This window comes from Oryctolagus cuniculus, chromosome 5 (assembly GCF_051225735.1).
Source record: "Oryctolagus cuniculus isolate XC-2025 breed Fujian yellow rabbit chromosome 5, ASM5122573v1, whole genome shotgun sequence".
NCBI classification, from domain to species: Eukaryota; Metazoa; Chordata; class Mammalia; order Lagomorpha; family Leporidae; genus Oryctolagus; species Oryctolagus cuniculus.
In genome coordinates this window covers 61,787,861-61,815,571 of record NC_142871.1, presented here as the reverse complement: position 1 = coordinate 61,815,571, position 27,711 = coordinate 61,787,861, and the positions used below count along the sequence as shown (strand labels likewise).

General features: G+C 54.7%; 3 protein-coding genes across 15 annotated transcripts in view; 1 reads left to right on the top strand and 2 right to left on the bottom strand.

The window, feature by feature from the left end:
- The window catches only part of PPIL6 (peptidylprolyl isomerase like 6), a 38,375-nt gene extending 24,978 nt beyond the window's left edge, over positions 1–13,397 (bottom strand). The window contains exons 1-5 of one of the 6 annotated variants that reach the window (XM_002714890.6): positions 13,166–13,397; positions 9,866–9,961; positions 6,025–6,213; positions 2,660–2,722; positions 2,409–2,556 (exon numbers count right to left, since the gene is read on the bottom strand). In XM_002714890.6, coding sequence (XP_002714936.1) covers positions 2,409–2,556; positions 2,660–2,722; positions 6,025–6,213; positions 9,866–9,961; positions 13,166–13,300 — 631 coding nt within the window. In that variant the 5' untranslated portion in view covers positions 13,301–13,397. The remainder of the gene's footprint in view (positions 1–2,408; positions 2,557–2,659; positions 2,723–6,024; positions 6,214–9,865; positions 9,962–13,165) is intronic. The other 5 variants (XM_008263356.5, XM_089333832.1, XM_089333833.1 and 2 more) reach the window with 5 other exon arrangements.
- A 273-nt stretch (positions 13,398–13,670) lies between these two features.
- On the top strand, positions 13,671–16,480 carry SMPD2 (sphingomyelin phosphodiesterase 2). 4 transcript variants are annotated; one of them, XM_002714893.6, is made up of 10 exons: positions 13,671–13,868; positions 14,085–14,181; positions 14,271–14,347; positions 14,652–14,745; positions 14,860–14,949; positions 15,168–15,250; positions 15,374–15,506; positions 15,590–15,694; positions 15,838–15,991; positions 16,078–16,480. In XM_002714893.6, the coding sequence occupies exons 1-10, from the start codon at positions 13,819–13,821 to the stop codon at positions 16,464–16,466; spliced, it is 1,272 nt and encodes a 423-aa protein (XP_002714939.1). In that variant the 5' UTR covers positions 13,671–13,818; the 3' UTR covers positions 16,467–16,480. The 4 variants fall into 4 exon arrangements, with proteins under 4 accessions (XP_002714939.1, XP_089189955.1, XP_089189956.1 ...); XM_089333829.1 differs by having other exon boundaries at positions 15,168–15,506; XM_089333830.1 differs by lacking the exons at positions 13,671–13,868; positions 14,085–14,181 and having other exon boundaries at positions 15,168–15,254.
- Positions 16,481–16,612: 132 nt separating this feature from the next.
- MICAL1 (microtubule associated monooxygenase, calponin and LIM domain containing 1) lies at positions 16,613–27,293 on the bottom strand. 5 transcript variants are annotated; one of them, XM_051854442.3, is made up of 25 exons: positions 27,063–27,293; positions 25,261–25,586; positions 24,952–25,159; positions 24,611–24,715; positions 24,165–24,269; positions 23,895–24,050; positions 23,232–23,332; positions 22,356–22,613; positions 22,009–22,124; positions 21,697–21,823; positions 21,487–21,568; positions 20,881–21,028; positions 20,303–20,505; positions 20,099–20,187; positions 19,911–19,952; positions 19,643–19,726; positions 19,357–19,513; positions 19,006–19,082; positions 18,498–18,756; positions 18,280–18,374; positions 17,921–18,034; positions 17,706–17,799; positions 17,399–17,498; positions 17,213–17,286; positions 16,613–16,895 (listed from the first exon to the last, which is right to left on the bottom strand). In XM_051854442.3, exons 2-25 carry the CDS (start codon positions 25,516–25,518, stop codon positions 16,747–16,749), a joined length of 3,201 nt encoding a protein of 1,066 aa, XP_051710402.1. In that variant the 5' UTR covers positions 25,519–25,586; positions 27,063–27,293; the 3' UTR covers positions 16,613–16,746. The 5 variants fall into 5 exon arrangements, with proteins under 5 accessions (XP_051710402.1, XP_089189953.1, XP_051710401.1 ...); XM_089333827.1 differs by having other exon boundaries at positions 20,315–20,505; positions 27,063–27,280; XM_051854441.3 differs by having other exon boundaries at positions 25,261–25,589; positions 27,063–27,218.
- Between the last annotated feature and the right edge of the window lie 418 nt (positions 27,294–27,711).

Below are 27,711 nucleotides of genomic sequence, written 5' to 3'. Positions count from 1 at the left end.
CTGTGGCATAGCAGGTTAAGTCTCTGCCTGCAGCGCCAGCATCCCATATGGGTGTCAGTTCTGGTCCCGGCTGCTCCACTTCTGATCCAGCTGTCTTCTATGGCCTAGCAAGGCAGTAGAAGATGGCCCAAGACTTTGGGCCCCTGTACCCGTGTGGGAGACCAGAAGAAGCTCCTGGCTCCTGGTTTTGGATCAGCCCAGCTCCAGCAATTGAGGGCATTTGGGGAGTGAACCAGTGGATGTAATACCTCTCTGTTTCTACCTCTCTCTCTCTGTAACTCTACCTCTTAAATAATTAAGTAAAGTCTTTAAAAAAAATTTATTTCACCAATGCCTTACTGTCTCACCTGTGCACTTTACTATTGGGAAGGTTTACCTCAAATAAATATACACACACACACATATACACACATATATATACACACACACACATATATACACACACACATATACACACATATATACACACACACATACACACACATATATACACACTTACACACACACACACACAATAATGTGACCTACTTTCTCCAAATCTTGCTCAGGGGGTAGAGTGAGACAAGGATTAACCAAAAACCAGGACACAACACAGACCAGCACACGACTCAGCAATGAACTGAATATCAGGAGACCCTAATATTGGCCCCTTAGAGGATTGCTTTAAATTAGCAAAACATCTAAAACAATCTAAAGGCTCACCAATGGGGAATTAACAAAATTGGCATAGCAATACTACAAAAAACTAGGAAGACAAAGATTGTTTGTGTTTATTGACAGGAAAAAATAAATACCACATTTTAAGTGGAAAAACAGGAGGTGAGGTAATAGTACTTGTGAAAAGATCTCACTTCGGAGAAATGGTGAGAAAAATTGCTGCTTGGAAGTCTGTTTTCCCCCCTCATTGCCCTGAGAATGGTCCAAATGACAAAAAATGAAATTAAATATCAAAAGAAGTTTCTGTATATGTCAAGTTCAAGCAAATCTCCTTCCATATTAAGCCAGTTATTTTAAATTGCTGCCTTATTGCCCCCTATGGAGTATCTCCCAAAGAGCTCTAAAATGTAATTTTGTGGTACCGGCATTGTGGCATCATAGGTAAAGTTGCATCCCATATGGACACTGGTTCGAGTCCTGGTTGCTCCACTTCTGATCCAGCTCCCTGCTAATGAGCCTGAGGAAAGCAGTGAAAGATGGCCCCAGTGCTTGGGCCCCTGAACCCACATGGGAGACCCAGGTGCAGGGGCCCAAGGACTTGGGCTATCCTCTACTGCTTTCCCAGGCCATAGCAGAGAGCTGGATCAGAAGTGGAGCAGCTGGGACTCAAACTGGCGCCCATATGGGATGCTGGCACTGCAGGTGGCAGCTTTACCTGCTATGCCACAGCACCGGCTCCTTACTATGTTTCTTAAAAGTCCTGTATTTCTAGTTCCTTTTATTTACTTAGGTAAGTATTTAAAATTACATTTTGATTTTAAAAAATGCTACTGTGGGGGCCGGCGCTGTGGTGTAGCAGGTAAAGCCACCACCTGCAGTGCTGGTGTCCCCTATGGGTGCCGGTTTGAGTCCCAGCTGCTCCACTTCCCAAACAACTCTCTGCTATGGCCTGGCATAGCAGTACAAGATGGCCCAAGTCCTTGGGCCCCTGTACCCGCATGGGAGACCCAGAAGAGGCTCCTGGCTCCTGGCTTAGGATCGGCTCAGCTCTGGCCATTGCGGCCATCTGGGGAGTGAACCATCGGATGGAAGACCTCTCTCTCTTTCTCTCTCTCTGCCTCTCCTATCTCTGTGTAACTCTGACCTTCAAATAAATAAATAAATCTTCAAAAAATGCTACTGTGCTTTCCTATATGATTTTTTAAAAGATTTATTTTATTTACTTGAAAGGCAGAGTTGGAGAGCCAGAGAGTAGAGAGATCTTCCATCTACTGGTTCACTCCCAAACGGCCACAACAGCAAGGGCTGGACCAGGCTGCACCCAGGAGCCAGGAGCTTCTTCTGGGTCTCCCACATGGATGCAGGGGCCAAGTTCTTGGGCCATCCTCCACTGCTTTCTCAGGCTGGATAGGAAGAGGAGCAGCTGGGTTATGAACTGGTGCCTATATGGATGAAGGTGTTGCTGGCTGTGTCTTTACTGGCTATACCACAATTTCTGGCTCTACCTGTACAACTTCTTAATTTAGAATGTTCCTGGTGACATAATTTAGATTTGCTTATTTTATTAGGGATTTAAAAAAATACAAAAATGGAATTTGAATTCATCATTTGGCCATATAAAATATCATCTAAATATGTGTATTTAGTATTAAGTGTTTCTAATTTATATATTTTATAAAGATACACTGATAAAATTTCAGACATTCTGATCTGATGCTTTAATTAAGTTGTATTTAAGATTTTGAACTCACCTCCTCCTTGTATCCAACCATTTGGTACTATTTGATGGAAAATTGAATCTTTGTAATGTAGCCTTACACCTCTTTGAGAAAACCCTGCTTTTCCTGTGCACAAGAGCTGAAAGTTTTCACATGTTTTGGGACATACATCAGAGTATAGCTACAAAATAAAGATAGAAGGTTTCAAAGATTAAATATTTAAGTTTTCAACAGATAGGGATCCCACCACTCTCAACTTATAAAACAACAATAATATCTCTTACCTCAAAAACCAGTCTTCCAATTGGAACAGAATCAATAGCAATGTCCAAGAACACAAAATCATGCTATTAAAAGTAGAGAAAGAAAGATAATACAGATCACTGCCTTGTATGGAAGTTTTAGCAATGACCAAGAATATAACAGGTATAATTTTTTTAAAGATCTGTTTCACTTATTTGAAAGGTATAGCGACAAAGAGATAGGAAGAGACAGAGGGAAAAATAGATCTTCTGACCACTGGTTCACTCCCCAAATGCCTGCAACAGCCAGGGCTGGGTCAGGCAGAAGACAGGAGCCAAGAACTCCACCTGGGTCTCTTGCCTGGGTGGCAGGGGGCCTATGCACTCAGGCCATCTTCCACTGACTTCCAAGGTGCATCAGTAGGGAGCTGGGTCAGAAGCAGAGCTCCCAAATGGGATGCCATTGTTGCAGGTGGAGGCTTAACCTGCTGTGCCACAATGCTGGCTCTAGACATAATGTTTTCAGTGATAACATTTCAACACCATCACCAGTGTATAACTGCTAAAGAAAATGAGTGGGAGACAGCACATATTAGCTAACCAGGAGGGAGGGAAAATAAGGCCACTATATAGCCATAAGGAAGTGTGGTACCATGGGTGGGGAAGAGAAAGATGCTGTGCTTTTTCAGTCCTATGCATTACCACCTGTGTGTGCACAGGGGCCCCTAGCTCTTGTTTTCACTTGATTTCCTCTCTGGCAGAGATGAACATTTGTGAAACATTTCTCACCCTATTAACACATTTCCAAAATGGAAACCCTAATCTTGTTCACAATAGTGTTTATTTAGGGACCAGAGCCATCTAATGGAGTATCTTTCAAATCCTGGGAACCACTCTCCTATGTAAAAATACCACCTTATTTAACAAGGGGCATATGTCTTAAGAACCTGGGTACCATAAGTGAAGCCACTTACAATGTATAACAATCAAGGTCAGCAGTGTGGCATGGCAGGTTAAGCTGCAGCTTACGATGCCAACATCCCATGTCAGACTGCAGGTTTGAGTCCCAGCTCCTATGTTTTAGATCCAGCTTCCTGCTAATGCACCTGGGAAAGCAGTGGAAGATGGCTTAAGTTCCTGCCACCCGTGTATGAGACGGTTGGAGTTCTAGGCTCCTGGCTTCAGCCTGACCCAGCCCTGGCTCTTGCGGCCATTTGGGGAGTGAACGAGCTAATGAAAGATCTGTCTCTCCCTCTCTCTCTGAAGCTCTTTCAAATAAATAAATAAACAAATACTAAAATAAATGCACAGTATTATTTTGTGTAAACCTACCTTTCTTTTAATTAAAAGACTGAAATACTATTACATCTACACCAATTATAATTAGGTTGGTTGTACTCTCAGCTTCCCTATCCCCAGCTCTTAATTATAGAAGAAAATATTTTAACTAAAGAATAGAAGGCATAAACATTAAACTTCATAGGCTTAGGAGGAAACAGTGGGTATACTGAAAATCACAGTTAACCTAGGAAATGAGTAAGTTCATTGAGGCATCATTAAACTCCCCTCAGTATATTATCCTTATGGAGTTGTCAAGAGTGGATCCCTCTGCCAATGCTAATGAAAAGAGATCAAATGAATGAAACACAAGGTGACAAACACGCAAGTGTCCTTATCTAGCACGGAATTATTCCAATTGGAAGTTGATGAGTTCTTGGGTTTTACTCAGCAAGAGAAGCCCTGGATTTCTCTGGAATCTGACCTCTGCCCTCACGAACAACAGTTCCTTCAGCCTCGCATTTCCTAGGTTAACTATGATTTTCAGTGGACAAGCTCTCCTGGTTCCTGCCTGCTTCCCAAAGCTAGCTCTCCAGCACGCCTATCCATTGTGAGATAGCCAACGCCCTTTCAATCCGTCACTTTGCTCTCTGAGGTAATCAGAGTAGCTTGGTTCTCCTGGCACCAAGAACTGTGAGCGAGCCTCATTCTCCCAGATTCAGTTCTCACCCATTCTGACCCCCGTGCTGTCCCCCGCCATTCCGAAAGTACACCAGGTACTTCTAGACAGCTGCCCCTATGGATATGAAATTCCTCCCAGCAACCTAAAGTTTCTAGCATTTCCAATGGGTGCTGTTTATTCAACCAAACATCACTGAACACCTTCTGTTTCATTTCTGTTCAAGGCAGGGGTTAAATGAGGGCTGACCAGAGCAAGAACTTTGCTTTAGCACAGCTCAGATCCTGGCACTGAGTCGTCCTGTGGGCACAGGCCACCCTGGGCAGAAAAGGACTCTCAGCACGTGGCAGCTATTGCAAAGAGACGGGTGAGCAAAATTACCAAGTACTTTTACTTGGACTGCCATCCCACCCTGGTGTCTCTCTCCTCCCCCGCCCTCCTGCTGCTCAGTATCCTCGGCCACAGGAAAATGCCACAGCATGTCTGTGCCTGCTCTTGCCAACGAGGTGGCAAGCTTTGAAACGTTACAAGGTATTGCTTATTCACACTACATATGGATAAATGATGGATTTGACTGTCTCTGAAGGGGTGGGGTGGTCTTTCTAATTTTTTTAAAGATTTATTTTATTTGAAAGGGTAGAGGTAGAGGTAGAGGTAGAGAGAAAGAGAGAGCGTCTTCCACCTGCTGATTCACTCTCCAAATGGCTGAAATGGTCAGAGTTGAGCCGATCTGAAACCAGGAGCCAGGAGCTTCTTCCAGGTCTCCCACATGGGTGCAGGGGTCCAAGGACTTGGACCATCTTCTGCTGCTTTCCCAGGTACATTATCAGGGAGCTGGATCGGAAGTGGAGCAGCCAGGACTCAAACCAGCGTCGGGATGCTTTCACCCACCGCGCCACAGCTCTGTCCCTGGTCTTTCTATTTTCAAATGGAGAGTTCAGGGCAGGTGCTATAGTGTAAGTTAAGCCTCTGGCTGCTCCACTTCTGATCCAGCTCCCTGCTAATGCACCAAGGAAAGCAGTGGAAAATGGCCCAAGTGCTTGGGCCTCTGCACCCACGTGGGAGACCCATTAGAAGCCCCTGCTTCCTGGCTTCAGTCTGGCCCAGTTCTGGCCATTTGGGGAGTGAACCAGCAGATGGAAAATTCTCTTTCTCTCTCTCTCCATCTCTCTCCCTTTCAAATAAATAATAAATAAATCTTAAAAAAATAAAATGCAGAGTTCATGCAAATAAACCTCTAATGGGGAGCAGCAATGTTAGGACAAGGACACTAGCTATTCACACCACCAAGTCAAATCTCACCACGCTGGGTCATATTAAGGTCAGAGGCCTTAAAATCTAGTCTCCTACACTTTTAAATCCCTTTTGTTAGGTTATCAACAATTAATGCTAAATCAATACAAATGATCAAAAAAGCCACTATTTATCTTTAAAAATTAATGCAACTTGCCTTGGTATCTCTTAAGAATTGAGTGGAATAATCCAGAGTCAGTGCATCGTAAAGTGCAGGCGGCTTAACATCAACGATGTCCCACATCTTCTGGGCCCATTTCTGCAGATCACACGCACCGCCCAGGAGCTGGTCGTTAATAAAACACATCACTAAGGCAGAATATTCCCAGGTTTTACCCTTGAGTTCCTATAAAGGAAAAGGACAATAGGAGAAAAAGTGATGAGAGGGTTAAAGAACTGAAAAACTTGCTAAATCCACAAACCAAGAGCCTAGGTTCAATTTGAGAATCAAATTTAGCTCTAGGGTTCAATCTTTTAAAAAATGTATTTTTACCATCTTTCAGAATTTTGCTCAAAAACTATTTAATAACATTTTTAAGAATCTGCCATCAGTTTAAGTACAGAATTTTATAAAACATACTCTTGGGGTGGCACTGTGGCATAGTGGATAAGGCTGCAGTGCTGGCATCCCATATGGGCGTTAGTTTGAGTCTTGGCTGCTCCACTTCTGATCCAGCTCTCTGCTATGGCCTGGGAAAACAATGAAGGATGGCCCAGATCCTTGGGCCCCTGCACCCGTGTAAGGACCTGGAAGAAGCTCCTGGCTTTGGATCAGCCCAACTCTGGTCACTGTGGCCATTTGGGGAGTGAACCAGTGGATGGAAGACTTCTCTCTTTCTCTACCTCTGCCTTTCTATAAATAAATAAATCTTTTTTTGAAAAAAGTACTCTTAAAAATGCTACAATTGTGGGCAGGTATTTAGCCTAGAGGTTAAGATACTTCTTGAGATGCCTATATCCCATATCACAATGCTTGGGTTCAAGTGCCTGGCAGGCAGAAGGTGATGGCTCAAGTACTTGCCACCCACATGAGAGACCTGGATGGAGTTCCTGGCTTCTGGTTTCAGCCTTGCCCAGCCCTGGTTGTTTGGAGTTTTGGGGGAGTAAACCAGCAGACAGAAGAGCTCTCCCTGTCTCTCTGCCTTTCAAAGAAGTAAAATAAATAATTTCCAAATGTTACAATTGTAGAAGATAGATGGCAATCTGGCTATTAAACTCATTGTGTGGGGTCTGGCATTGTGGCACAGCAGATTAAGCTGCTGCCTGCAATGCTGGTCTCCCATGTGATTGGCATTCCATATAATCACTGGTTTGAGTCCTGGCTACTCTATTTCCAATCCAGTTCCCTGCTAACCCGCCTGGAAGGGTAGCAGAAGATGGCCCAAGTACATGGGCCTCTCCCACCCATATGGGAGACCTAGAGTTTGTGGCTCCTGGATTTGGCCTGGCCTAACCCAAACCATTTCAGACATTAGAAGAATGAACCAGCAGATGGAATATCTTGCTCTCTCTGCCTCTCCCTTTCACTCTGTCACTCTGCCTGCCTTTCAGATAAACAAATCTTAAAAAAAAAAAAAAAATCAGGGCTGGTGCTGTAGCACAGGTTAAGCCACTGCCTGCAATGCCAGCATGGTGTATGGACGCTGAGTTGAGCCCTGGCTGCTCCACTTCTGATCCAGCTCTCTGTTAATGTGCCTGGGAAAACAGCAGAAGATGGCCCTAGTACCTGGGCCCCTGCACCCATGTGGGAGACCTTGGTTTCAGCCTGGACTAGCACCAGCTGGTGTAGCCATTTTGGGAGTGAACCAGCAGACAGAAGCGCGTGCTCTCTCTCTCTCTCTCTCTCTGTCTCTCTCTCTCTCTGTAACTCTTTCCATTAAATAAATAAATAAATATTTAGAAAGAAATCACAGATTTCCAAGACCCCCTGATTTGCTGGGTCTGGGGCCTGGGAATCAGCATTTCTCACAGCATCCCAGGATGCTGCTGGTCTGGAGCCTGCATTTGGAGAAAAATCAGTTAGGGGCACGGCGAGCCTTCAATCTGCCAACTTGTTCGTTACTCGGGAGACTTAATACCCTGGTGCTTGCTGCTCATCCCCTTACTGACATCTGCTTCCTGGCAGAGACTAGAGTTCACACTGAGCTGTAAACCACTGAGGAAATCCAGGTGCCAGCACTCCCTGGGGTGTTTAACACGGACCCGTGTTTTATTTTATAGGACCCCGAAGTTTTTTAAAAATGGCAGAACAACTTAGGTTGTAGGCATTTCCGTTAGCCTGATGAAGACATGCAGTCAGAAAGCACACTTTCCCCAGGGCTGCAGATGCTCTGTCTCTGCTGTACTAAGGAGGCCCCCTCACCTGTGGTGTGGACCCGAGGGTTTCCTGGGCTCTCCAGTACCAACAGGTATGATGCTACGTTCCCCAAAGCCCCTTAGAGTGGCCGTAGGTTCTGCTGCAGCATGAGGCCAGCCAGGCCTACCGAAGTAAGGCCCAGAGACCGAACGTGCTGAGAAGCTCCGTGTAACCAAGATGCAATGAGTACGTTGAAGAACTACCAAAAAACGGTCTCTGAAAGGTGTTAATTATCCGGGCGATGAAAGGGGACAGGGAAGAGAAGCCCGAGGAATAATGGAAAGATGCAATGACAATGACACAGCCTCATTCAAGACTCAGGAGACAGGCAGTAGGGAAGAACTGGAAACCTCACAGGAACCCAGGCCGCAAAGGGAGGGAAATGGGATGGACTCTCAGCCTTCTTTAAGAATACGAGCCACAGGGGTGGGTACACACTGTGAGACTGTGGTCGTTCCTCTAGGTGGACAACATGATACTGCTGGGCAGTATGATAAGTCTGATGATTGATTAAAAAAGAAAAAAATACTGTTTTATGTTAGGGTGACCAACTGTCCCAGTTTGCCTAGGATTGCCCTAGTTTTAGCAATAAAATGCCCACATCCCAGCAAACCCATCAGTCCCAGGCAAACCAAGGCCACTGGTTCCCCTAGTTGTTATATGATTAGAAAACACAACACACACACACACAGGACCTTCAAAAAAGTTCATAGAAAATTCACAATTTCTTTTAATCCCTTTTCCACAATTTTTTTGATGCACCTTTCTGAAGTATGTGTGTATCTCTGTGTGTGTATGTATATGATTAAAAGTGTCCAGCATATTAAAAACACTGTAAGTGTGAAAACATTTTATGGCTGTGAAAGTAGGAGCCTCAACAAATGGTATTCTTGACTCAGTCTTGCACCATTCATGTGACTGAGTGGATAGGGAAGCAGTCTCACAAAGCCACACTATCAGTACCAAAGGCCATTCTTGTGCAACCAAGCACTCACAATGGAAACTGCCCTGGCTGGCTGGGGGAATGAAGAAGGGTAGGGCAGGGAAACCAGCCCCAGGACCCTCTCTGAGACCAGGCCAGGAATGACAAGCAGGAGGCATACCCCATTCCACCCTCGGAGCCAGAGGCCACCTTCACATTCTCCTTATCACACACCCCAGGCAGTGCTGGCCAACTGCACCCTAGAGGAAACCATGCTATCACCCTGAACAGGCCCTGCCAGCCCTAAGGGTTTGGCTATCCAAGTTCACTGTTAGAGAAGTGTCAACTAGGACAAGCTTGGCACCTGTCATCAGAGTTCCTCCGGGCAACAGCCCCTTCTGTGGCTGTGACATACACCACCAACTGCTCCAGTGCCACAAAGAGTGGGTGACGGGCAGGCAGAGGGGTAACCCTCCTCACAGGTAACCCCCACTGAGAGATTAAAAGTTACCTTTGTAATAAAAATCCTGCAAATATTTTACTCTTAAAAAAACAGCCCAGGAAAATGATTGAAATAATTTAGGAAAAGTACATAATTTAGAGAAATAAAAACCTAGTTGCATGAGAGTTACCTCCTGCAGTCTTTCTAAAGCAATGCATAGACAAATTCAGACAAAGCTGCTAGTTGTCAGTATCCCCCGCACCCCAAGGATCTTTTACCCGTTTTTTCTCGTGTAGATACTGATCCCAAGCAAATTCTTGAAGCGGAACTATTATAGGATCTTCAAATTTGGCTGGGTAATTATTCTTCAGACTCTAGGTTTCAAAATGGAACAGTTACTTTAGAGTGGGTTCTCTTGTAATGTTGCAATCATTTCCTCCAATTTTTACAGGCTCTTAGAAGTTTCATACAACACACACCCAGGGCACACTGGCTGATGGAGATGCTCCTGGCCTGTCCCCAGGGCTCTGTGCTTCCTTGCAAGTCACTCGCCAGACCACACTGGGGCCTCTGGCTTGTTTGTCTCTGACCTCTAGAGAGTAAGTGTCTTCAGAGCAAAGACTAGGTTTTAGTCAGCCTATATGCACACCTGCCATCACACCTGGCACAGAGTGAACGCTCCATACATAGCAAATGAATAAATGGATGAACAAATAAATGAGTTTATACCAATAGTTTGGGGATCAGCTATGTTTTTATAGTGTAAGTTCTTCCCTACATTAAACTCTTGCTATTGTTAACCTACTGGATCCACAGATATCTTCATTGTAACTAGAATAAATAAATCTTATTCCTTTAGTTCACTGACGCATGACAAATGACTGAAAAGATACTGCTGTGGTTTTATCTCTTAGGAAAAAGATAATACTAAAAATGTTTAGGTTGGGGCTGGCACTGTGGCACAGTGAGTTAAAGCCCTGGCCTGAAGCACTGGCATCCCATATGGGCGCTGGTTCTAGTCCCGGCTGCTCCTCTTCCAACCCAGCTCTCTGCTATGGCCTGGGAAAGCAGTAGAAGATGGCCCAAGTCCTTGGGCCCCTGCATTCATGTGGGAGACCTGGAAGAAGCTCCTGGCTTCAGATCAGCGCAGCTCCAGCCATTGTGGTCATCTGGGGAGTGAACTAGTGGATGGAAGACCTCTCTCTGCCTCTACCTCTCTCTGTAACTCTTTCAAATAAATAAAATAAATCTTTAAAAAAAACGTTTAGGTTTAGATATTGAGTATGTCTTAATTTAACATACATTCTTTTATCCATACAAATCAGAAATTACTTACTGGTTAGCAATCCCTGACAAAAAAAGTTCTGGTTCTAGTTCTTAGTTATTTTGCTTTTCTGTAAAGCAAGGGGGATGGCAGTATTGTGGCACAGCAGGTTAAGCCATGGCCTTTGACATGGACATCTCATAAAAGAGCCCCAGTTCAAGTCTTAGCTGCTCCACTTCTGATTCAGCTCCCTGCTAATGTACCTGGGAAAGCATCAGAGGATGGCCCAAGTACTCGGGCCCATGCTACCCACATGGAAGACCTGGATGGAATCCTGGGCTCCTGGCTTTGGCCTGGCCCAGCCCTGGATTTTGTAGCCATTTGGGAAGTGAGGCAGAGCATAAAAGATATCTCTCTCCCCATCTCTCTCTCCATCTTTGCAACTCTCTGCCTTTCAAATAAATAAATCTTTTTTTAAAAAAATCATCCTGTTTAAAAAATACCTAACTATACACTAGCATGTCTTTATAGCTGAACAGAGATACAGTAGGCAAAAACTGAAGAAAGGGGAAATTAGAATGTTCAATACAGTAAAGATATTCTTTTCTTGACTTAGAGTCATCTACAGCAGCGAATGGTGAACTGTGGCCTCTAGGCCTGGTCCACTGCCTATTTTTATAAGACCTGAAAGTGAAAAATATCTTTAAATGTTTAAACAATTGATAAAAGTTAAAAGAAGAATCACATTTCATGTTAAGTAAAAATAACACACCAAGTATATCCATAATAAAGTTTTATTGACACTCTGCCATTCATTTACACTTCTATTTCTGCTTTTGGAACACAGGAACAAAGCTGAATGATTGTGACTGAGACTTTATGGCCCAAGACTTTATGGCCCAAAACACCGAATATATTTACTATGGCTCTCAGTTAAAGGATTTGCCAATACTTTCTCTACATTGTGGAGCAGGCAGAGAAAACACGTGCCTTCAGAAAAGGAGCGAAGACTCCCTCAAACTCATTAAATACAACTTTGGCCATAAGACCATTGTCAAACCCATGTGCCCATCCAACAGTCCATAACGTCTACTTCTTTTGATGATCCGTGTCTTTGTTCACAGACTTTGGATTGCTTTCTTCATCTCAATGTAAACTTTACCTATTTTGCAAATTAGTTATTTCCTGATTTGATAAAATTAGACACTTTTCTTTAACTCTGTTAAACAGGCAAGGTGGCATGGATTTCATGAGAAAGTCTATCTGGGAACATTCTGTTGGGCAGTACCAGCAGGGAAGACGCACGTGTGCCTCAGGCATGGTTCTGGGGGCCCTGAGGTTCTGGCAGAAGCTTGGTGTGGATAACTTTGCTGGAGCAAACCCCAGAGACTGGCTGAATGGCACACATCTGGTTTTCAGGTTGGTGTGCTGCAGCCTGACAGACCTGGGCAAATTCTTGTGATTTCTCCAAGGGTTCTCCTTTCTGCATGTTTGCAATGAACTCTCAAAAACACTTGTGAACCATTTATTAAAAGAAACGTGTGAAGCCTCTAATTCGAATGGAATCCAGTGACTGCCACAATAACCTCAGAACTGTGACTGGCCAACCAGCAGCTGGACACCCACATCCCTATCCGAGGAGTGCCTGGGTCCCAGTCCCGCCCAAACAGAAAGCACTGCCAGCCTCTGGTTCACTCTCCAAACGTCCAAGAAGCCAGGACTTGGGAGCTCAATCAGCCTCCCACGGGGCAGGCAGCGTCCCACGCTCTTGAGCACCTGCCGCCTCCCAGGACACACCATTAGCAGGAAGCTGGGATATGGGATGTGGGCGTCCACAGCGGTCAACCGCCAAGCCAAATAAATGCCTGTCCCTAAAAAAAATTTTTTAAATAGTATTTAAAAAAAAAAATCTTGGAGGAAAGAACCTTTCTTGACTGACTTTCAGAAATCAGTCACGGAGAGAATTTGTAAAAAAATCCATGTGGTTATACGATACCACTTCCCCCCATCATTCTGAGGGAATTTTAAAATCTACGATTCAATTAAACACCACAGGGAATCAAATGTGCGGGTATGGAGAAGATTCCCCTGCAATTCTTTATGCTTCCGTCGCTCAGCCCTTCCTTCGAACTCCAGCGGCCGCTCGGGACTCGCATCTGTGCCCTACACGCTCCTCGGGCTCCCGCGGACAGCGCCCTCAGCCCCCGACGGGCCGGCCCCGTCCCCTGCGCCCCCTGCCCGCGCCAGGCGCAGCGCGCGCCGCCGAGACCCGGAAGCGGCGAGGCCGCGCGCACGCGGGGCTCCTCGCGGTTACCTCAGCAGCGCTTTTCGCAATCTGAAAGCTGGAGCTTTTGAACAGCCCCACCACTTTCACCTGCAGCGGCCCTTCGGGCGGCGACTTCGAGACGCACCCGGTATCTCCGGGCTTCCCCGGCTGCTGGCTGGCCATGGCTGCGCTCGGGCACTGCCCGGCAGCGCGCAAACACAGCGTGTCGCTACGGCAACCGCGCGGCCCCGCCCCCGACGCCCGCAGGAGGCTGGGCCGAGGGCGGGGCCAAGGGTGGGCGGGCCCTCGCCTCAACTTTGCGCCTGTTGCTGAGGCAGCAGTGAGCGCCAGGCTGGAGCGCGCGGACGGCGGGGCGGGAGGCGGGCTTCCGGGCCCTGGAGCGTGGGGACGCCTGCTCGGGCGCCGTCTCGGGAACCCCAACGCCGTCGCCGGCCAGTGAGCGCCTAGGTTTCGCAGCCGATCGCCTTTCCAGGCTGGCGGGCTGCGGGATCTGGGCCAGCGCGCGGGAGTCTGGCGGGCGCTTGCGCCGCTGGGTCGCGGGGGCCGCGGCGTCCCGGGGAGCGCGGAGGCGGGGCCGCCCACCGGCGCGCACCGCCCGGTAGGAGGTGCGGCCCGCTCGCCCCCGCCGCGCGGCGTCGCTGGGAGTCGGAGCCGGCCGGCGTCGTCGGAGCGTCCCCGCCATGAAGCCCAACTTCTCGCTACGACTGAGGGTCTTCAACCTCAACTACTGGTGAGTGCGCCCGCGGAGTGCAGCCGGGGCGGGGGTGGGGGTGAGGTCCCGGCTTTCCACCCGCACCCACGCAGCCCGGGGAGCGAGGCCTTCTCACCGCCGGGCCTCGACTCTGCCGCCCGAGGGCCGGGGGAGGTGGGGGGTGGTGCAGGGCGATCCCGAGCCGGCCCCCGGCCCCAGCTCCGATGGTGCCAGCAGCCCCCGTCTCCTCCTCAGGGGCATCCCCTACCTGAGCAAGCACCGGGCCGCCCGCCTGACGCGCCTCGGGGACTTTCTGAACTTGGAGAGTTTCGATCTGGCCCTGCTGCAGGAGGTGGGCTTGTGCGGCCGCGGTGGGCGCGGAACCCGGCGGGGAGGAGGGCAGCTGGGGGCGCAGGCAGCCATCGTCTGCCCTCCTCCCAGGTGTGGAGCGAGCAGGACTTCCAGTACCTGAAACAGAAGCTGTCACCCACCTACCCAGCCGCGCACTACTTCCGGAGGTGAGGGGCCTGCCCTCCGACCAGGAGGCACCTGGCTGTGCCAGCCCTGTCCTCAGCCTGCCCACTGGCTTCCTCCCTCTCTCTCTGCGGCTCCTGGGAGCAGAAGATAACCTGGAGAGATCCTATCTCTTCCGCCTATCGCAGGCTTATTTGCCGCCTTGTCATCCTCTTGTTGTGGGACTGGTCTCAGAAGCAGCAGGAGGAAAAAGGAGGTGCTCCGAGCTGGCGGGCAAGGGAAGGGAAGGGAAGGACCGGGTATTTCCCTCCCCACTTCTCCGGTTATTAAGCAGGGCTTGGCTTTCAGCGGAATCATTGGCAGTGGCCTCTGCGTCTTCTCCAAACACCCAATCCAGGACACCACTCAGCACGTCTACACCCTCAATGGCTACCCCTACATGGTACGCCAGGCCTTGGGCCTCTTCTGCCTCCCTTCCGCACCTGCTAGGGCTGCAGGGGGTGGGCAGGAAGAGGGTGGCAGGGCCCTGAGTTGCTGCCTCCCCCCGCCCCTGCAGATCCACCACGGAGACTGGTTCTGTGGGAAGGCCGTGGGGCTGCTGGTGCTCCATCTGAGCGGACTGGTGGTCAATGCCTACGTGACCCACGTGAGTGAAGCCCGCAGTGCTCAGGGCTGGGATGGAGAGACAGGGCTCCTCCAGCCGTGCTGCCTGGGGTGAGGTGTTGGGGCAGGGTCTCTTAAGACAGCAGTGGGCAGGGGTCACCCATTCTTTATCATAAGCACTGTGCCAGGTGACAGAGTTTGCATTAGACCTGCCCCCGGGACCCTCAGCTTACCGGGGGTCCTCTCCTCCATCCCGCTCAGCTGCATGCCGAGTACAGTCGACAGAAAGACATCTACCTCGCACATCGTGTGGCCCAAGCTTGGGAACTGGCCCATTTCATCCAGTGTGTGAGCCTGGGCTTGACAGGGGAAGCGGGGTGGGGCGCAGGGGCTGATGGGTGGCCGGGGCCCCACTCTCCAGAAGCGGGGAGAGACGAATTCCTGCCTCACCAACCCGGCTCCCCCAGCCACACGTCCAAGAAGGCAGACGTGGTTTTGCTGTGTGGGGACCTCAACATGCATCCGAAAGACCTGGGCTGTCGCCTGCTGAAGGAATGGACAGGGCTGTTTGATGCCTACCTTGAAGCCCAGGACTTCCAGGTGAGAAGCTGTTTTCCCACCTACTCCCCATTCCCCACCCTCCCCTCACCCCCGATCTTGGCATGCGCCCTGTGTTCCCCTAGGGCTCTGAAGAAGGCTGCACCATGGTACCTGGGAACTGCTACGTCAGCCAGCAGGACCTGAAGCTCTTTCCCTGTGGCATTCGCATCGACTACGTGCTCTACAAGGTCAGGCACCTGCTCCCCCGGGCCTTCACCTGCTGGTCTCTTCCTCTGTCAGCAGCTTGGGGAGAGTGGGATAGAGCTGGGAGCCGGTTCTCTGAAGAGAGGCCCTCCCACCTAAGCGAATCTGCGACCCCGACTTTGCCTAGGCGGTTCCTGGGCTCTGCATCTCCTGCAAGACTTTCAGAACCACCACGGGCCATGACCCTCACAACGGCAGCCCCCTCTCGGATCACGAGGCCCTGATGGCCACTCTGTGTGTGAGGCACAGCCCTCCGCAGCAGAACCCCAGCCCCACCCCTGGTGAGTCCCCCTTCCCCTGTGCCGTGGCGCTTGCGCTCCTCAGGACAGCCCCTCCACTCTCCCCTCCTCTGCCCTCCTCGTCCTAGGACCAGCAGAGAGGTCGCCGCTGGTCAGTGTGCTGAGGGAGGCCTGGACAGAGCTGGGGCAGGGCATGGCCCAAGCTCGCTGGTGGGCTGCCTTTGCCAGCTACGTGATCGGTGTGGGGCTGCTTCTCCTGGCATTGCTGTGTGCCCTGGCGGCAAGAGACGGGGCCAGAGAAGTGGCCGTCCTGCTCTGGACCCCCAACGTAGGACTGGTGCTGGGGGCGGGCGTGATCTACCTCTTCCACATTCAGGAGGCCAAAGGCTTATGCAGGGCCCAGGCTGAGCTCCAGCACGTGCTGGGAAGGGCAAGGGAGGCCCAGGACCTGGGCCCGGAGCTTGAGGCAGCTCCACTCCTGGGGCTGCAGGAGGGGAATGGAGTGAAGGACCAATAAAGTTTCACACTTGAGTGGCTCTCCCCTCTTTCTGGTGGAGGTCGCGATGGGAGCCAGCGCTCGGCATGACTCACACAGGGGAGCCCGTCAGGCTCCTACACGCCCATCTGGCGCCGGCCTCTCACCTGCAGGCAAGGCAAGCCCTGTTTGTGGCAGACACATTTTTATTGAAAACAGTGCAGCTTTCTCGCAGGCAGCCCAGCCGGGCAGGGAGGATGCGGTCCTGGCTGGGCCGAGGTCGTCGGCCTTGTTGGGAAGCAGGCGGGGAGCCCGTCCTCGTCTAGCCCTGGGCCCCTGTCCCGGATGCCAGCTCGCTGAGCCGGCGTTCCTCCTGGAAGCGGATGAGGGCGTCCCGCTGGTTCACCACGTCCACCAGCTTCTTCAGGACCTGGTCCTCGGCCTGCCGGTCAGCAGCAGTCTTCAGGGTTTCTGAGGAGAGAAGGGGGACGGGAGAGGCAGCACCCAGCCCCATCCTGGCTGATGTCTGCAGCCGCGCCTGGCTCCCTCCTCTCTGAGATTCGGAGGTTGCTCGGCACCAGCGCGTTCCTAGCACTGAGCAGCAGCAGCTCTTCGGGAGGAAATCCTGCAGAGAAGCCAACTGTGTGGCCCTGACTGGATTAAAGGGAGAGTGGGGGCTTTGGAGCACCACCCACGGGTTTCCTGTGGCTCGGCCCCGTGCCTGAGATCCCCAGGCTTGTTCAGCACCGGCCCTGCCATCTGTCCACCGCTCGCCACATCACGCCTACCTTCCCGGTTCATGTAGCCCCGCAGCTCCTGGTCCAGCTGCCACTGTTTCTCCTCCAGGTTCAGCTCCTGCACCCTGTGGAGGTCAGGAACGGGGGGAGGCACAGCTGTCCAGGCTGCCCACAGGGCGGGGCCTGGCTCGCCACGCCCCCATCCCTCCCGCGTGCCCCACGTGCCCCACTCCCTACGTGATCATGAGCTCCGCCTCCTCCGCCACCAGGCTGTTCTTCTTCTGAACAAGCTGTAGCAGCTGTTCTAACCACAGTTTCTTCTGCTGTTCTGGGGTGCCTGGGAAGAAGGAAGAGGGGCCGGTGGTTAGGAAGCCTCCAGCCGGGCTCACGGGCGTCAGACTTAGGGGCGACAGGGTCCAAGGACCAAAAAATGCTGCAGGTGTGGCGGTGGGCCCCAGCCCAGGGGGCTGAGGGATGGCTAGGGGCTGGACGCTGCTGGAAGCAGAGGGGCGTCCCAGCCTGTCCCTTGTCTGCTTTCACTCACTGTGCTGGCTCCTCAGGGCCAGCTCCAGCCGCACGCCCTCGGCCTCCAGCTCCCTCAGAGAAGCCTCGATCTCATTTAGTCGCCGCTGCACAGCCTGCAGGGTACAAAAGAGGAGGCCCAGGAGTCTGGATTGCTCTAGAATAAAGCACTTAAGGAACTGATTGCCATCTCAGGACTTGGACCCCTTCCGAACTTCTGGGACCCCCGGGCCTCACCTGAGCCTTGCAGAACCTCTTCATCTCCTCCTCCTTAGCACGGCGCAGTAGCGTCCGGCGCCACGTTGGGTACTTGTTCATGGTGCCCGAGGTTTTGGCCAAGGTCATCAAGGCCTATGGGAGGGTCAGGCCGATAAGGGACAGGGCACGAATGATCCCCCGGTGGATACGAGTTAGGGGAGCTCTGCTTAGAAGGGTGGAAAGTGGATAAGGTCTGGTCGGAAAGATGGAGGCTGAGACATCAAAGACTGCGTGAGAAGACTCTGCAGGGGCCCAAAGGAGGGCACAGGGGGTGGCTTTCAGCTGGGGTCCCGGGTCCTGGCTCGGACAGAACAGGCAGCTAGGTTCCTCCCACTCACTTGCTCCAAGTCTGAGTCAATAGGCTCTTCCTCTTCCTCCTCTTCCTCTTCGCTGGAGGAGGGACTCTCTTCCTCCTTCTCCATGGCCACGAGAACTGAGCAGAGGAGAGGCAGACATGGCCTGGGATCCTCAGGACCCCCACTGGGCGTTCCCCCAGAGCCCCCTGCAGGAGCCCCACTACTACCAGCCCCTCCCCACTCCAGGTCAGAGCAGTTACCTTCAGGGCTCTGGGCTGGTATCCCCCACCCCACAAAGCTGCCCTCCAGGGCCTGGCGGGCCAAGGCAGCGCAGCTGCGGGGAGGTTTGGGGGGAGCTTCTACTTCCTGGTCAGGGGTGAGGTTAAGTGATGACAGCCGCTGGCGTTCTGAGCTGGAGAGGCGGATCAGCCGACGGGTAGGCTGCCTGGGCCCCTCCTGTGGGGCTGCGGGAGCTGAGGGGCCTGGTGGTGTGCTGTTCTCACCGGCTGCAGGGAGTTCCTGAAAAGGCACCATGCGGTCTGGGTTGAGGCTACCCGTCTGGAGCACATGCAGACCCTGGCATTCATTCACTTGCCTCCAAGGCTTAGATGCTTGGGGATACGGCAGTAAAACTACAGTCCTGCCCTGAGTCTACATTCCAGCAGAGGGCAGCATTCTGCTACTGCCGGCAAAGTCTGGCTGGAGAGCCCCTTCCCCTCCTTCCTGATCTCTCCACCACCCCAACCACCGCGCACTGTCAGTTTTTACCAGAGTCTCAGAGTCCCCGTCCATGATGTCCTCTTTGCGGTCTGGCTGGGGCAGGTGCTGGAGGCAGTAGAAATGTTCTGGAAGGGGGAGGGGGAGGGGGAGGAGGCATCATGTATGGGGAGCCCAGTGCCAAGATACTCAAGTTTAAACAGGGAAGGCAGAGCACCAGGACAGGGGGTGTGCAGGTGAACTAAAGCCTCCTGGTTCCTTAAGTGCCCATCTGAAGCGCAGGGTGGGACAGAAGACCCTGAGCCATCTTGAGCCAGTTTTCATCTTGTGCCTAGCACCCTCTTCCCCTCCCTCACATTCCTTGTCCCCCAAGTCCCTGGAGAGGTTCCCAGGCCCACTTACTGTCTTCGGGGTGCTGCGCGTAGCTGCCTGGCCACAGTGTGGCTTCACAGCTATGACAGCGGAAGCAGCTTCGGTGGAAGAAGCGGCCATCAGCACAGAGGCGCTCCAGGACGTAGAGACGTTCCCCACAAAGTGCACACAGGTCCCCTGCATCGGCCTGCAGGGACCCCAGGACAGGGTCAGCCAGAGCTAGGGCACCTGCAAAGTTCCTCCTTCCCCTGAAACATCCGCTCCCTGTCCTCCCCGGGCCCGGGCCTCTGCCTGCAGACAGAGCCCTGGCTCTCACCTCCGGCTGTGGGGATGGGGGTGTCAGGGGCACACTGGGCTCTGGGACAGGTGCTTCCTCAGTCTTTGGGGTCTCAGCCTCTACCTGCAGAGGTAAATGCTCAGGCTGAGAGGCCGCAGGGAAGTGGAGCGGATGTGTGCAGATCATAGAATGGAAAGGGAGTGAGGCCAGGCAGGGAGACAGGCTGATGGGCTGTGGGGCCTGGGGTGGGGAGCAGGACACAGGGAAGGGTAACAGTAGGGGGCTGTGCAGTCCCGGCTGCATTTACCGTCAAGCGAGGCTTCTTGCCACCGGCGTCCTCCCCGTTTTCCTGCAACAAGTCCTGCAGATCTGAGCATGCAGCTTTAAGCCCCCGGTCCACCCCTGCCCTCACTCTGAATGGCTACCTCATTGTCACCCTGGGCACCTCCGCTGGGCACACACCCCCTGGCCCCAACCCCGCCCGCTCTCTTCCACCTTAGCCCGGGTCCGCTGCAGCGTCCTCTGGAGCTTGCCAAGGAAGAGCACGGCGTTGGGGGTTCCTGGAGAGGTTTGGCTGGCGGGGCCTGCAAGGAGAGCTGGGGTGTCAGGGTAAATGCGGGGCCGCTGCTGCACCCCTGCACAGCCACTCTCCAGCCTGGAAGGATGCCTCTCCACTCACACCCCCCACACACTCCCTACCTTCCGGTTCACCTGGTCTAGGGGTCATGTTCTTGAAGGCACTGTGGAAGTGGCTGAGGTAGGCGATGAGGCCCAGCGGGTCGCTCCCTGCCACCACAGCCTGTGCAGGTAACATCGGCGCGATGCCCAGCTCATGCTCTGCCACCTTCAATGCCCTGGCAGCTGCTTCCACGGCCCCCACCCCCTGCAGCTCAGATGGTTCCCTAGGGGGTGTTGGAGAGGAGCCAATGAGAGACAAGAACCTGGCCCCACGGAGGACAGGAAGGATGGCAGGTAGGGCTGGAGAGAGGCAAGGGTGACAGGATGTGGCGGTTCTCTCTGCAACCCCAACCCGCCAACCGCTGTGGCCCTGGGGCCTCCACCACTCAGAGCTTGCCCCTTTCTGAGTGCACTGGATTCTCAAGACCCAGCTGTGTGGGCGTGCAGGCAGGGACACTGTCTCAGGGGTGGCAAAGACACTGGGACAGAAGTGTGGAGCTGGGACTCAACTGGGCGTCCTAACTCCTCCATTGTGATCCCCTTACTGTGAACAGGGAAGCATGGCCTGCCAGGGACCCCCGTGCCCAACCCCAGCTCACAGCAGGTCGGGCCGCAGCCGATGCACCAGGGCACACAGGGCTAGCCCATCTGCCCAGGAAGAAGACAGGTCTGTGACATGGACTCCCGGGTACCCAGCCGTCTGCTCCTGGCACCAGCGGAGCAGCTCCTCCTGGGTGTCTGCCGCCCCTAGAAGAGAAGGCTGGGCTTGCCCAAGGCCTCTGTTCCCTGTGGCTCACACCCCATTGCAGGGTGGGGGAACAGGGTCTGCATGAGAGGTGGAATCAGGGATGCTCCTGCCCCCTCTCTGGGACACCACCCTGGTGCTGTCAAAAACATTTTTTTTTTCTCTCCAATTCTCTCATTTAAAAAATCATTTGGGAAGAAAGTGGGGGAATGACTAAAGCCCCATGAGGGCAGCAGGCTGTGAACCAGAGGGAGCAAGGCAGGCCTGGGGTTGGCAGAACATCCGAGAACAGCGCCCCACGGCTGCCACTCGGCACTGCTGCTGCTGTGGCGGTCATTCAAACTCTGAGATGCACCGACACAAAGCTGGCAAACGGCCGCTGCTCCATGCCCCACCACCCCTCTGGCCCCCCGGAAGGCCCCCACCCAAGGAACGTCCCCTCAGAGGGTGGCATGCTCACCAGTGGCGGGCTTCCCTGTATCTATCTTGTCACTCTTCCTCTGCACGGGCTCCTTGGCGGCCACGTCGTACAGGTCTCGTACCTAAGGCAGGCCCTGTCAGATCTCAAGGCCTCCAGGGGCAAGGGTCTGCCTGGGGTACAACTCCCTCCGAGGGGGTCCTGACCTGGGAAGCCTATTGTGGGTGCTGGGGGGCAAGGGAGGGGTCTGACCTGATTGGGGGTCACAGCCTGGAGGTTCAGGTTGGGGTAGCGGGTGGCTGGGTCCAGCCCATACTGCGCCACGTTGCGGTGCATGTTGTCTGGGGACGTCTGTGACAGAAGCTGGTACAAGCTCTCACTGAGGGGTGGGGCGCCGGCAGGGGAGAGAGGGAAGGCCCCCGTCAGCACCCACCCCTCCAGATCCGCCAGGCCTGCCTCTTACTCCCTCAGCCCATACCCCAGCTGCTCACCCGGCACGGCCTGCCCCTTTCCGACACTTGCCGCGTGTCCCCCTGCTGCCCGTACCCCTCAACTCGGCCTCACCGCTCAGCTAGCACCTCCAGGGGCCCAGCGCCTTCTGCCCACCGCTTCACCATCCAGCCTGCATCCAGGGCTGCCAGGAAGCCCCGAGCCACTCCAGTGCCCAGGGGCCAGAAGGGCTACAGGGTTGGACAAAGACAAACAGCTCAGTGAGATTCCACCCAGGGCATCCCAAGCCTAAAGGCGCTCCTCCCCTCCAAGGTCAGTGCAAAACAGTCCCCGCCCTACACCAGGCAGCGCCTGGCCTCCATCTCCATCAAGCCGCCTTCAGCTCCTCCTCTCAACAAGCAAGCTTCCATTCCTCCTTCCTCTGCCAAGGATGAGAGTCCTGTGCCTGCTGGAGCGCTCACCTCCACCAGGCAGTCCCCCACCAGTCCCAGCAGCAGACGGGCACCGTGCTTCTCTTGCACACGAGCAGAACTCTCTGCTCGCATCATGCTTGTGAAGTCGAAGGCAGAGACGTCAGGTTGCCCACGCGCATCCTTGGCAAACTCCAGTTTCCCGAGCTTGCCGTGGGTGGCGAAGTCGGCAGCTGCCCGGGCAAAGCGCTGCAGAGCCTCGGGCGCCACATTGGCACTGCCCAGCAGCCGATCGGTCTCCGGCCAGTCCTACGTAGCCAACAGATCAGAACCTCTGAGCCCTCCCGGAAGACAGTCACTCGGCCAGCCCCGTCCGGTTGGGTGCAGAAGATGTACACGCAAGGGCCCCGAAAAGGGAAGGGGCTGCCCCAGGGGATGCAGTGGGTGAAGGCTGAGCTGAGACTAGGATGCCAACGGCCTGCCTTCCGAGCTCAAGCCCTTTGCTCAGCACTCACCCTGAGGCCGGGGGCTCAGCTCTGCCTCTGCCCGTGAAGGCCATGGTCATTTCCTGACATCCCCTTGCCCTGAGCAATCAGAGAATTAACGCAAAGTAACCTCTCCACAGTAGCACTCAGCTAGTTCAGGTACTCAGCAAATACACAGGGGGTGCTTACTACATACTAGGTGCTCTTGTAGGCACTGGGAAGGAGCAGTCAGCAGGAATGGAGAGACCAGACTCCCAGCTCTCACGGACCTCCCAGCTGTAGTACCGTGGCTGGTGTGAAGACCATGGGATCGGAAGAAGAGCTTGTACGGGTGGAGTTAACGCCAGGGCAGAGGCAGGCGAGGATGGGGTCCTCCCGCCCCCAGAGACAGAGCATGTCCAGGCCTGGCCTCTCCCTCCCAGGGCCCACCACCCCAGCCCACCTGGCGCAGCACCCCCAGCCGCAGCAGGCACTGCTTCTTGGCTGTCATCACAAAGTAGTGGGTGTCATCTTTGTAGTACACGATATTCTCCAGATCAATGCCTGCGTAGACAGAGCAGGGGACAGGCACTGGGTCTCCTCCTGGTGGTGCAGCCATCACCTCTTCAAACACCCCTGTCAAGGCCTGGCCTCACTGAGTCCTGATGGCACAAAGCACCAGGCCTAGGAGGCCTAAAGGCTTGGAGCAAAAAGGAAAGCTTGGTAGTGGTGGCTGCTGGGAGACCTGGCCCAGGTGGGCGCACGGCAGCAGGAGGCCCAAGGAGACACAGGGCATCTTCTAATGCCACTTCCAGTTTCAATTTATATCACTTTTATACAAAAGCATAAAGGAACACAAAGCAAAACGGCTGGACAAGCCGTTTGTTGTGAGACGTTTCTAGGGTTTTGCCTTGCTGGTGGCCAAGTGGGGCTATGGCTGCTGAATCCCTGGGGGCCAGGGTGTTTTTTTGTTTTTGTTTTTGTTTTTGTTTTTCTCTTTGCTGCCAGCAACATGAAGATGGGGAAGCGTGGGATTCCTTGCACTGAGGACAGGTGCAGGGAGAGACAGCAGCCAGCCAGCACACAGGCAGGCAGGAGCAGGGAAAGCCAGTGAGAGGGGCCTGACCTGTGGCTTTGAGCAAGCTCTGGAAGAAGCTCTGGTTGTAGATCCTGGCCACGCCGCTGATCTCAGGCACCTGCGTCTCCTCCACTGTGCGCCCATTCACAAAGTTGGCCGTGATGCCGATGGCCAGTTTGCCACGCATTTCTCGCACCGTGAAGCCTGGCGGGGGGGGGAGCAGGTGCGAAGTCAGTGGGAAGTCGGTGGGAGTAACTGCCTCAAAAGTCCCAGGGGGAGCCCGCAAGGCTGGCGTCTTTTGGGCAAGAGCTCACTCACCTTCAGGGACGAATTTGCCTCCTGCAGCTGAGATGAGGACATCAAATTCATAGTTGCTCAGCTGGGCTGGGGGGCTGGGCTGGAGCTGGGCTCGCCAGCCACACCCTGGAGCAGAGGGTATGAGAGGCACAAGGCAGCGAAGTCAGAGGGCTCCTGCACTTCCAGGACAAGCCAGGGAAATAATTAAATGTGTAAACCGTTCTGTGCTTCAGAAAACAGTGACACGGTGTCTATGGCTACACCTTCCCAGCAGCCACGGAAGGCAGGCAAGGAAAGAAATGCTGTGTCCATTGTGCCTGGCGCAGAATGAGGCTCTGAGTGGTTTGCTCAAGGCCACATAGCTGCAAAAGGAGGCTCCAGTAGCTGCCTCCCAGTTCTGCCCTTTAACACCCACTGGCCAGGGCCCCCTAAGTGGCTGGGGGCTCCCAGGAATCCAGTGTACTCACCCTTCCTGGGTGGGGGCTGGAGGCCTGTGAAAGCGACACCCCAGTGAATTTCCACCCCCAGCAGCAATGCCACTTTCAGCAGAAGCAGCTGAAGCTGCCGGATGCCTGGAAGAAAGCCAATGTTAGGAAGGAACAGGGATCCCAGGGCTGTTCTAGCCTCCCTAGGTACCAGGGTGTGTCTGGTCAGAGCCGAAGAAGAGATCAGTCCGTCCCACTGCCCATGTCATAGATGAGGAGCCTGAGTCTTCAAGGGCACATGGCCGAGGTACATCTCGTCCACTCTGCCCCTTGGCTGGGAGCCTCTAGGAGCCCGCCCCTCCAGGTCACCAGCAGGTGCTCACTGATGTGGTCCAGGGTGCCGGTGCAGAAGCGCCCGTAGAACTTCTTGGCGCCGAGGGCCCGGAGGTCGTGGATGGTGAAGGGCCAGAGGTGGAGCACGTTGTGGCGAGAAAATGTCGTGCGCTTTTCCACCAGCACCACGCGGGCCCCCAGCATCGCCAGCTCCACAGCGGCCCGCAGCCCGCAAGGTCCAGCACCCACGACCAGGCACTGTGGACAGACAGGGTAGGGCCGGGCAGGTGTGGTGTCCCACCTCCCTCCTCCCAGCCACCCCGCTCCCAGGGCTCCAGCCCCCCGCCCCGAGCATCCACCTTGGTGTTGGGGCAGGCCCGGCCCTGCTGGTAGACGGGCTGGCCTGCTCGCTTGTCCAGCTTGGCCCACAGCGACTTGGCACTCCAGTAGTTGAGCTGTGCTTTGATCTTGTGGTACAGGGGCAGCCCCCCACCAGGCTCCAGCCCCAGGGCCTCACAGAGCCCCTGGAAGCTGCTCAAGACGTCTCTGCACAGCTGGGCCTGCAGGAAGCTCTCAAAGTGAGCGTGCGCAGGGTTGCTGGAAGTAGGTGAAGCCATGGCGGTCTTGCGGCTGCAGCCGCTGCCTGGGCTCCCCAGGAGGGGAGCTGCTGAGCTGAGGCCGGCAGCTGCTGGAGAGAAAGCAGGAAGAGAAGAGGAGGAGGATGGAGACAGGAGGAGGGGGAAGAGGGGGGAGCAGGCTGCTGCCCCAAGGGAGCCCCGGGCCCACCCCCCAACTGGCTCTGCTCCTCCTTCCCAGCCCTCGCCCCTGCCTGGATCTGCTCCAGGGACAGCTGCTATCCCATCCACCCCAAGTGAAATTTGCCAAACTTGGGAATGAAAAAACAGCAGGGCACACAGGGCACATGGGAAGCTGTGGGAGCCTCCAGCCCAGCCACCCCAGGGTCCAAGGATCTCAAAGCTAGACCAGGACCCTCCCAGGCCCTGGAAACTGGGCTTGGGGGGAGGGGGTTTCAGACACAAAGGCAGGCCACACACAAAGGTTTCCTTTGCATGCATGCAGGCACCCTCCTAAAATCAGCAGCCCTGGCTGTTGGGCACACAATACTAGCCACCTCAGCCCCAGGTGCCAGGCTGGTTTTGGGGCAATGCCCGCCTGCTCAGGGCCAAGGTGTCCTCCTCAGTGTGCTTCCTGACACGGGGGGAGGGGGAGTTTCAGCCTGCCTCAGTTCCACTTCCCACCACCCACACCCCTCACATCAGCCTGAGGATGTTGTTGACTGTCTGTGATGGGCCCCTGAGTCTATTTCTGACTCACTGTGGTCAAAGCACTTCCCCCTGCCATCCTGCCTGTGCTCCAGGGGTTCTTGGGGAGATGAGGCAGGGTCTGCCAACCAGGCTCACCCCTCCCAGGTTCCCCCCACCACAGCCGACTGCCGGCCCTCGCCCTCATCCCCTGGGCGCTCGGGAGTACACTCCCAGGAATCTCCCAAGACAAGGCCTGCTTTGTCCCCTCTGTCCTCCCGCTTCGGCCCCTACACAAGTTGAAGGCTGATGGAAGAACTTTCTCACGCAGGCACAGGCAGAGATGGCAGACACGGGTGGCAGCAAGGGGGTGGGGTGGGGCAGGTGCGTGTGAGCTGAGCCCCCTCCGCACTCCTCTCCAAGCTGTCCCCCACCAGCTGCCCCGCGTGCCCCCCACCACGCCAGCTGCGCCACGGCAGTAGACTAAAGCCACGCGCCTCAGTTTCCAGGACGAGGGCGAGGAACCCGAGGGCGCTCACAGGCCCCTCTTGGGGTGGGGGTCGGAGTGGAAAGAGGAAGTCCTCCGCAGAAGGGGAGGAAGGGGCGACCCAGCCTGGAAAGGCCAGGACAAAGGATGGGCGAGGGGCGCAGGATGGAGAGCTGAGCCGCTGGCGGCGAGGCCGAGGCACCCGGCTTCGGACCGGGAAGACTGCAGAGAGGCTAAGGGCAAAGGGCAGTACCGGCCCGGCCCGCCCCGCCAGGCCGGGCCAGGCGTGGTGCTCGCGCGCGGGGCCACATTGCCCCGGAAGCGCTGCCACCCCCAGCCCGGCCCAGCTCGGCCCCCAACCCCGGCCCGGGCCCGCCAGGGGTCGCACCGCTGGCGCCGCTGGGCGACTTACCGTGCAGTTCGGGACCGGGAGGGGCCGCTTCCTGCGGGCTGACGAGCCTGGGAGGGCGGTGGGAGGGCGGAGGCGGAGGAAGGGGAGTGGAGGGAGGGCAGTAGAGGAGGCGCACGGGCCAGCGGGGATGCCGGGTGTGCCGGGCCCGGAGTCCCGCGGGGCGTGGGCTGCGGCGCTGGGCGCGGCGCCCCGGGACGCTTTATTCGCACCTCATTAGCATCTCATTACCCCGCGAGCCCCCAGCTCAGGACTGCCCCGGGCCCGCCCAAGCCTGCAGGGTGGCGTCCGAGGGCGTGGCGCCGCAGGCACCCCGTTCCGCTCAGGGCCTCCGAGCGGGTCGGGCCTGGCGGATTTGGGGTTTGCACCAGCATCCGGGGTGCCTGGTGCCTGACCTTTCATGTGAGCGCGGCCTCGGCCTCCGCTCCCTTGGGCGAGGCGAGGACCGCCGATCCCCGGTGCGGTGCCAGCAGGGCGGGCCGCCTCCCCGCGCCGAGCGGAGGGGGCTCTCCGGCCGCAAGAAGTTTGGAGATGCTTGCGGGACTGACAGTGTTGCCGGGACGTCTGCGCCTTCTGCACCTCAGCAGCCAAGGAGATCCACTACCCGGACTCTCCACGATGGATCAAAGTGCAGGGTCCGCCTCCGCTGGGA